This window comes from Micromesistius poutassou, assembly GCF_964030765.1.
Source record: "Micromesistius poutassou genome assembly, chromosome: 7".
Classification (NCBI taxonomy): Eukaryota; Metazoa; Chordata; class Actinopteri; order Gadiformes; family Gadidae; genus Micromesistius; species Micromesistius poutassou.
The window spans coordinates 20,573,999-20,583,238 of record NC_140277.1 but is presented as its reverse complement, the minus strand read 5'-3'; the positions used below and the strand labels follow the sequence as shown (position 1 = coordinate 20,583,238).

General features: G+C 45.5%; 1 protein-coding gene across 1 annotated transcript; it reads right to left on the bottom strand.

Moving 5' to 3' along the window:
• Positions 1 to 1,061: 1,061 nt before the first annotated feature.
• agpat3 (1-acylglycerol-3-phosphate O-acyltransferase 3) lies at positions 1,062 to 9,240 on the bottom strand. The gene is made up of 10 exons (XM_084470457.1): positions 9,077 to 9,240; positions 8,244 to 8,412; positions 6,357 to 6,529; positions 5,894 to 6,055; positions 4,547 to 4,617; positions 4,388 to 4,470; positions 4,187 to 4,289; positions 2,193 to 2,268; positions 1,819 to 2,017; positions 1,062 to 1,235 (listed from the first exon to the last, which is right to left on the bottom strand). Exons 2-10 carry the CDS (start codon positions 8,407 to 8,409, stop codon positions 1,144 to 1,146), a joined length of 1,125 nt encoding a protein of 374 aa, XP_084326583.1. The 5' UTR covers positions 8,410 to 8,412; positions 9,077 to 9,240; the 3' UTR covers positions 1,062 to 1,143.

The following is a 9,240-nucleotide window of genomic DNA, read 5'->3' as shown; positions in this document are numbered from 1 at the left end:
GGTCCTATGTTCCCCTGGTCCTATGTTCTCCTGGTCCTATGTTCCTCTGGTCCTATGTTCCCCTGGTCCTATGTTCTCCTGGTCCTATGTTCCTCTGGTCCTATGTTCCCCTGGTCCTATGTTCCCCTGGTCCTATGTTCTCCTGGTCCTATGTTCCCCTGGTCCTCTGTCCCTCTGGTCCTATGTTCTCCTGGTCCTATGTTCCCCTGGTCCTATGTCCCCCGGGTCCTATGTTCCCCTGGTCCTATGTTCTCCTGGTCCTATGTTCCTCTGGTCCTATGTTCCCCTGGTCCTATGTTCTCCTGGTCCTATGTTCCTCTGGTCCTATGTTCCCCTGGTCCTATGTCCCCCGGGTCCTATGTTCCCCTGGTCCTATGTTCTCCTGGTCCTATGTTCCTCTGGTCCTATGTTCCCCTGGTCCTATGTTCTCCTGGTCCTATGTTCCTCTGGTCCTATGTTCCCCTGGTCCTATGTTCTCCTGGTCCTATGTTCCTCTGGTCCTATGTTCCCCTGGTCCTATGTTCCTCTGGTCCTATGTTCCCCTGGTCCTATGTTCCCCTGGTCCTATGTTCCCCTGGTCCTATGTTCCCCGGTCGCGACTGTGTTTTTCATAGGCAGAATCCAGAAAAAGTCCCCTAAGTCAGAAGTGCGGATCAATTAAGCTGCATTACAGGACTCAGAGTCAGACTATATAAATGCGGTCCATATAAGAGGGTAAGTAGGTTGGTATATATAAATGAGGTCCATATAAGAGGGTAATTAGGTTGGTATATATAAATGAGGTCCATATAAGAGGGTAATTGGGTTGGTATATATAAATGAGGTCCATATAAGAGGGTAAGTAGGTTGGTATATATAAATGAGGTCCATATAAGAGGGTAAGTAAGTTGGTATATAGAATGCTGCTGGTAGGATTGATCCTCCCCTACACATTAACGGCCTTAGTGGTGATTACGCAATTAACTTTTAACAGGCAAACCCACGCGCACAGTGGTCACAAAAAGACAAACACAATCTTATCAGATATTTTTATTTACAGTTCAAGGACAAGGGGTGTTGAAGTAAAGGTGAAACGCCACTCATTCAGCAGTCTGTTAACAGCTTGGTTGTGGAGCAGACAGAATGGCTCTAGGCTGTGTGTGTCTAGGTTTGTTTTTTGCTCTCCTCAACTCCGTAGCTGGAGCCCGTCTTCTGGACCTCTGAAACACTGATCAGTCTTTTCACAGATACAGACGCTGGAGAGAGGAGGAAACACAGATCAGCGTACTGAGAAGGTGCTAGGCTCACACTACTAGTGGTGGCTCGTTCTCGACAAACGACTCTTTAAAACGAATGAACCGAACTGATTCGCCGCTCTCGTTCGTCGTCGTTCGTCTCGTTCGTTCTCCGAGACTCGACTCCCAGCTCCACCCACTAGTCGCTGAGTTGCGCTGAGTCGCCGTTCGTTCACTGACTGTGTTTAGCAGTGAAGACTCGAGGGCTGAGACGTCACGAGAGTCAGCCGGGCAACAACATCCCGATTCTGAACATGAAGCACTCCTCAGCTAAAAGGAACTTAGTTAATGTTGTGTTTATTGATGACCGTTTACACCATTGCACGATCGTGATTCGTTTGAGAATGAGAACGAGGGAGGAGCCGAGTCTGACCGACTCAGTGACTGAGAATCATGATTCACCGCTACCGGAAATGCGAACGAACGAACGAACGAACAAACGAATGAACGACTCTTCATGGCGAACTGACCGACGCAAACTGATTCTTTCAAACGAATCATGAAATCCACCGCTACACACTCCCTGTCTGGTGTGTGTGCTTACCAACAACCAGCAGCAGCAGCAGGCCCAGGAGGAGGAGTTGGTTTCCACTAGCGACCACGCTGACAGCCAATCGGATCAGCGGATAGAACAGTACTACCGCCCAAAAGAAGAAGTTGAGCAGGGACCATGGCCGGCGGGCGGGGCGGACAGGGTTGCCAGGGAAACGGCCTGTGGTGTGATACTGCTCCTGTAAGGCGTCCTGTGAGTGAGAGAGAGAGGAGATCATCTTTAAGATCCACTGAAACTACATCGAGAATGTTGACGTAAATGTTGGAAATCAAGCCTTAAATAAAAGGATTGTCCTGTGGTTTGTACAATGTGTGTGCCATAAAGAAAGTGAATAACAAATGTTATCTTGTTTCCGGTGTCTCAACCTTTTCTTGGTAGAGTCGGTGCAGCCAATTAGCACACTCCTTTTCATCCTCAGGTATCTGATCAACTGGGAAGCGCCTTCAGTGACACACACACACACACACACACACACACACACACACACACACACACACACACACACACACACACACACACACATTTAAACGCTATATTTTAATTCACAAATTGAATGCATGTACATTGGAGCAGAGATGTACAGACATGCAGACACTTAACGGACAATACTAATCTGGGGAATCAAACCATCGAGACACTGACTTAATCCAAACAACCTGCTGAGACTGAGCAGATGTGTAGCCTGCAGTCTGCCAGATGTGTAGCCTGCAGTCTGCCAGATGTGTAGCCTGCAGTCTGCCAGATGTGTAGCCTGCAGTCTGCCAGATGTGTAGCCTGCAGTCTGCCCCCCCTAACAGCTGGCTGATTGTACATACATGTTCAACCTGTGGTACTACTGGTGGAACTCAAGGGTACTGCAGGTCGTACAGGGTGATTTTATTCTTGAAATAGACAACTTTAAAATAATAGAAGAATTATACTGATAAATTCAAATAAATATAATATAAATATTGCTCAGTAAATATAGTATTATGGCTTGTTATTATTTAAAATATAGTGATGCTTTGTAGATTCCATTATATAGTGTCCGTGGTAACGTGGTTCTCGTTCATTAGTGTTAAACACTCTGGGGTATTAGAGTGTTGCTGACGTTTCTTTATATAAATAAACACTATGGGGGTATTAGGAGTGAATATCTATATATCTATAGATATATAGATATCTATATAGATATCTATATATCTATATCTACCTTCACCGTTTGCATTAGGCGGTCCGCAAAAGGATCTTGATGAGATGTTAGTGGTACACCTAAGGTCACAGGTTGGAAACCACTGTCCTAGGCTACCGCACAGAAGACCTGTGATACTACACCACTGCACTCCATTAGACAATGAAAAACTGCTCGTAAAACCCATCTTTTTCCTCTGTAACTATAATATAGATTTTCTAACACATTGTTGTGTTTATTGTGTGCTAATTCTTTATTACTGCTGCTTCGTTGCTTATTGTAAGTTTTTATTACTGGTCTTGAATGAAGTAAGGTGACCCTGAGTGTCATGACAGGCACCATTAAATAAAATGTATAGTTAGTATTATATATATATATATATATATAATACGCTACACGTGAACCTCCTAAGATGGCGCAATTTGATTGGTTCGCTATCGAGATTGAGATCTCAAACTCAGGATATTGTTTTCATCGCAAAACGTCCCGCTTTGCAAGTGTTTCAGTGGAAAAAATACAAGAAATTCAATAAAATGCTATCCCTAAAAACACAAAAAGAGCAACACAATATGGTCTTAAGGTAAAATGATCTTATTATGAGTTGTATTTGTGTTGTTGCTCGTTTGTTATTGAGTCTGACATGTGACAGTCGTCTCGTCACGCTTATAGAAACAAATAAACCGCTCATAAAAACAAATAAATCCCGGCAAAAAGTGTTATCTTGTTTATTTTTGGAGTGTTCACGTGTAGTATATACTAAAATATAAATAAATAAATATATTAATAAATATATATACTAAAACAATGATTCACCTCAGGCTCCGTCAATAGGTGTTTGTGGCCAGCGGATTGGCCACCAACCTCATCCAGCTGATCACATGTGTGGCCAATCAACAGGCAGCTTTATCGACGCACCAGACCACTTCCTGTGGAGCCGTGAGTCAGAGCTACTCCCCACTACTCACAGAGCCTTCTGGATCATTATGACCACTCCACCTACAGCCGGGCTGTGGATGGGCTGGATGCTGCTAGAGGTCAGCATGGGGTGGTGTGCATGGTCAGCCATAGGGCTGCTCCATCACACTGCCCTTTGACCTCTGGCTTCTATGGCAGATGTGTGAGGGATGATATATATATATATATATATATATATATACATACATGTGTGTGTGATTTAATGTCACCAACCTTAAACTCATGTCTGCCTTGTATTTGCGTCCTTTGACAATATCCAGAAGAGTAGGAACCTGTCCGTCACGGAAGTTCAGTGTGACGTCATACACTGCCGATACTGACACAGAATGAGCCGGGGATAAAGGTCAGAACGTAGCAGAAGATATAGTCTGGATCATTGATGACGTTTGCTGCCAGCAGCGTGGGGGTGTTTACCTGTGTCTCTGAGGCAGTGGAGCGTTGTAGTAAACCCTTTAGTTCTGGGCAGCAGGTGGTACTTCAGCCTGGGCAGACCTTTACTGGAATATGAAGATAGAGTACGAATGAGTAGTAGCAGAGTAGAGTAGTGGAGTACTGTAGGAGTAGTAGCAGTACCTATCAGCGACCTCCATAGAGATCTGGTGCTTCTTCTTAGTGAATCTGGTGCCTTCACAGTACAACAGGACCTGAATATGCAAAGCAACACAGATGTCTACAACAAGTGCATTATGTTTTGTTGCTGTTAAAAAAGATAGATTAGCTCTGCCAAAGAGTTGATGTTTTCAGCGGCCTTTGTGTGCGTGTGCATTTGTCTGGCTGTGAGTAAGATATCTAAAAAAGCAATGCACAAATTTGCACCAAATTTGGTACAATGGTTGGTCATTGACAAGTGAAGAACCAATGACATTTTCACGCAGATTGGCAAAAGGGTGCATGTCAGCGGGTGTGGACATAACCCTACCCCGTCATTTGATCACTAGAAATAATCCAATTTCAAAGTTATAGACAGGGGTGCACATAACTGGTACGCAAGTACGCATGCACGCTTACAATCAGGGATGCGTAACGTCACTTGTGTACTACAATGCTTTTGCGTAGATTGAAAAGAAAAAACTAAATACATTGAGCAGCTACTTGGTCACCAAACGGAGCCTGAGCAGAAGAAAATACTTTTTGTTGAAAAACTGGCTCCAAGATGTGTCATGGCTCGAAACGAATGATAACCTCACTGAAATGTGTGCTCATGTGCACTCATGTGCGCTGTGCACCACGCACGCACCGGAGAACTGCGCAAAATCAGCTGATCGCAACGTCCCTTTAGTGAGATATTCAAACGCTCCGTGGTCACGCTGCTACCCTGGAAATCCAGAGTTCTTGTGAGAGCACAATCTTTATTTGCTCAGCGAGTCACTCTGGGAACGAGCGATATACTCACTCCCCGATTCCCCTGGCCCAGAACGTTAACCAATCACATCGGTGTATCTGATATAGGCCGGCCAAAAGCTTTGCTGTCTTACCGCCCGATACGGCAAGAGTCTTATCTATTGGTTAGCTCCGCTGGTCTGGATACGTCACCCCTTGTATTCTTCTGATTGGTCGTAGTGTTATCCAATTGCGTGCAGTGATATTTTCAAATGCATGCTTGGTGCCGCCCCTCGAGTTGGGCCGTTTTCATCACTTGTTGCCAGACCCTACAGCTTCTAGATGTGGCTCTGGATTTCCAGGCTATCAAGCTTCTGCAGTTTGATAAAAAAAAGGTGGAGCAAAAAACACTTCTGTACTTAAGAAGTCGTATTAAGTACTGTATTGAAAATGGATTCTCCTTTGTGAAACTGCTTTCATAAAATCAGATGTTACTCGGGTGCTATGTGTGGGTGTGTACCGACACCATCTCCTGGGACTCACCTGAGTAACTCAGTAAAAAGTGATGTGCAGCCCTGGTTGTAGATGCATCTGACTCACCCACATATTCTCAGGGTAGTCTTTTAGTTGATTCAGTCCATTTGTAACAGCCTCTTTGTCTTCCTCCCACTTCCTCTTACAGAACACCACCTCCAGAAAGTACCAGGTCCAGCCGATCAGCGGCACTTTGAGCAGCTCATGTTTGGCTAGCACTTTGGTCGCCTAGGAAGAGCACATGGAAGGCACTAGAAATGCATTTTCCACAGTTACTACGCTAGTATTCTTTACATTTAACTCTTTACTCTGGAGTGACTTCAGAATAATAATAACAAAGATTGGATGATTTAAAGAATGTTAGCAATGATAGGAGGGAAATAGGACTTGACGTTTGCAATTATTTTACCCACACTAATGTTCAGCCTAAACACTCAAAGTTTCACATACAAACATGTGGATGACTACACTTTATGGTTTGTTTCTGTGTGTGAGAGAGTATAACTGCTCGGAGCCCCGTGTGCCTCACCCCCAGGACCCCGTAGCGCTCGGCCATGGTCCAGCCACACAGGAAGTCGATCTCGTAGTTATGGTTGAGGATGATGATGGCGTGCTCCTTCCCCAGTTTCTCCAGCGTGGAGCTCTGCTCCAGGAACAGAGTGCAGTCTGTTGCCGACAACCACTCCAGCAGCATCACCAACTCTGGACACCAAAGGAAGAGATTGTTGTTACTAATTATTATTATCATCATGTATTTATTTTTGTGTTTTTATTTCTATTGCCTGATTTATTGTAGGTTGTATTTCTCTCTTTCTCATTCTTCCTTCAGTCTAATCTCAAAAATTCTTCCAGTAGGACCTCTAACTCCTACACCAGTAGGACCTCCTACACCTGTAGGACCTCTAACTCCTACACCAGTAGGACCTCCTACACCAGTAGGACCTCTAACTCCTACACCTGTAGGACCTCTAACTCCTACACCAGTAGGACCTCCTACACCTGTAGGACCTCTAACTCCTACACCTGTAGGACCTCTAACTCCTACACCTGTAGGACCTCCTACACCTGTAGGACCTCCTACACCTGTAGGTCCTCTAACTCCTACACCTGTAGGACCTCCTACACCTGTAGGACCTCTAACTCCTACACCTGTAGGACCTCCTACACCTGTAGGACCTCTAACTCCTACACCTGTAGGACCTCTAACTCCTACACCTGTAGGACTTCTAACTCCTACACCAGTAGGACCTCCTACACCTGTAGGACCTCTAACTCCTACACCAGTAGGACCTCCTACACCTGTAGGACCTCTAACTCCTACACCAGTAGGACCTCTAACTCCTACACCTGTAGGACCTCCTACACCTGTAGGACCTCTAACTCCTACACCTGTAGGACCTCTAACTCCTACACCTGTAGGACCTCTAACTCCTACACCTGTAGGACCTCCTACACCTGTAGGACCTCCTACACCTGTAGGACCTCTAACTCCTACACCTGTAGGACCTCTAACTCCTACACCTGTAGGACCTCTAACTCCTATACCTGTAGGACCTCCTACACCTGTAGGACCTCCTACACCTGTAGGACCTCCTACACCTGTAGGACCTCTAACTCCTACACCTGTAGGACCTCCTACACCTGTAGGACCTCTAACTCCTACACCTGTAGGACCTCTAACTCCTACACCTGTAGGACCTCCTACACCTGTAGGACCTCTAACTCCTACACCTGTAGGACCTCCTACACCTGTAGGACTTCTAACTCCTACACCAGTAGGACCTCCTACACCTGTAGGTCCTCTAACTCCTACACCTGTAGGACCTCTAACTCCTACACCTGTAGGACCTCCTACACCTGTAGGACCTCTAACTCCTACACCTGTAGGACCTCCTACACCTGTAGGACCTCCTACACCTGTAGGACCTCTAACTCCTACACCTGTAGGACCTCTAACTCCTACACCTGTAGGACCTCTAACTCCTACACCTGTAGGACCTCCTACACCTGTAGGACTTCTAACTCCTACACCAGTAGGACCTCCTACACCTGTAGGTCCTCTAACTCCTACACCTGTAGGACCTCTAACTCCTACACCTGTAGGACCTCTAACTCCTACACCTGTAGGACCTCCTACACCTGTAGGACCTCTAACTCCTACACCTGTAGGACCTCCTACACCTGTAGGACCTCCTACACCTGTAGGACCTCTAACTCCTACACCTGTAGGACCTCTAACTCCTACACCTGTAGGACCTCTAACTCCTACACCTGTAGGACCTCCTACACCTGTAGGACCTCCTACACCCGTAGGACCTCTAACTCCTACACCTGTAGGACCTCCTACACCTGTAGGACCTCCTACACCCGTAGGACCTCCTACACCTGTAGGACCTCTTCTGAAGCTCTGACTCACGGCTCCACAGGGAGTAGGAGAGTCTGGTGTTGATGCGGCGATAAAGCTGCCTGTTGATTGGCCACAGCACACATGTGAAGAGCTGGATGAGGTTGATGGCCAATCCGCTGGCCACAAACACCAAACCCAGCACAAGCTGAACCATAAACGAGTCCTTCAAGCCCATCGTCTGAAAACAAACACAGAAACACGCAGTCAACGAACCTCCACGGTTCAACTTTGTACAGAGTAAATGTGTGTCCATTTCTCTTGATGGTTTCATTTACAACTCCTGGGTGTGGCTGATAAGGAAATTAATAAGTGTCATGGTTGTAGACACATACTTCTTGATGTCTTCTCTTCATTCTATCTCAGTGTATATGACTTTTTCCTTATGCGGTCACCTCTGGTATATCCTTTTAGACGACTAGCCTCTTGCATGCCCAAACCTTTTTACTGATAAGCCAGAATGTTGGGATATTTTAGAAAGGCGTACCCTTCTAGTCCGTAAAGGGAATGACTGCTTTGAGAAACACGCTTCTGTTTCAAACAGACTCTAAACCATTTACCTAGTTAGCCGTAAACAGATGTGCTTTTCTGATAAAGGCAGTAAACAAAACTATGTGATTCAATACGATAGCCTCCTAGTCCCAAAATGGATCTTATATCTACCTCATTATGGCATTAGCATTTTCACCAACTCCAGTCCTACTTTCACTAAAATGTTTTTGGTTTTGTTTAACAAACTAAAATGCAGTTATAGACTAATATACCTAGTTATATAACTACTTTACTAGATCTGAATCCTCTATTTACCTCATGTCCGCCAAATTAAAGAAACAATTGGCACTTACCTCAGATAGTTGGGACCCCGCACCTTAGGGCAGTAAGACTGTTATTGCAGTACTAGGCGGTCACTACCTACTAGTTTAGGTAGTGACTACTGGCTACACTCGACAGACTCTATAGCGCACAGACACAGAGAGCATGACACTGCTGAAGGAGTGCAACTCTGGAC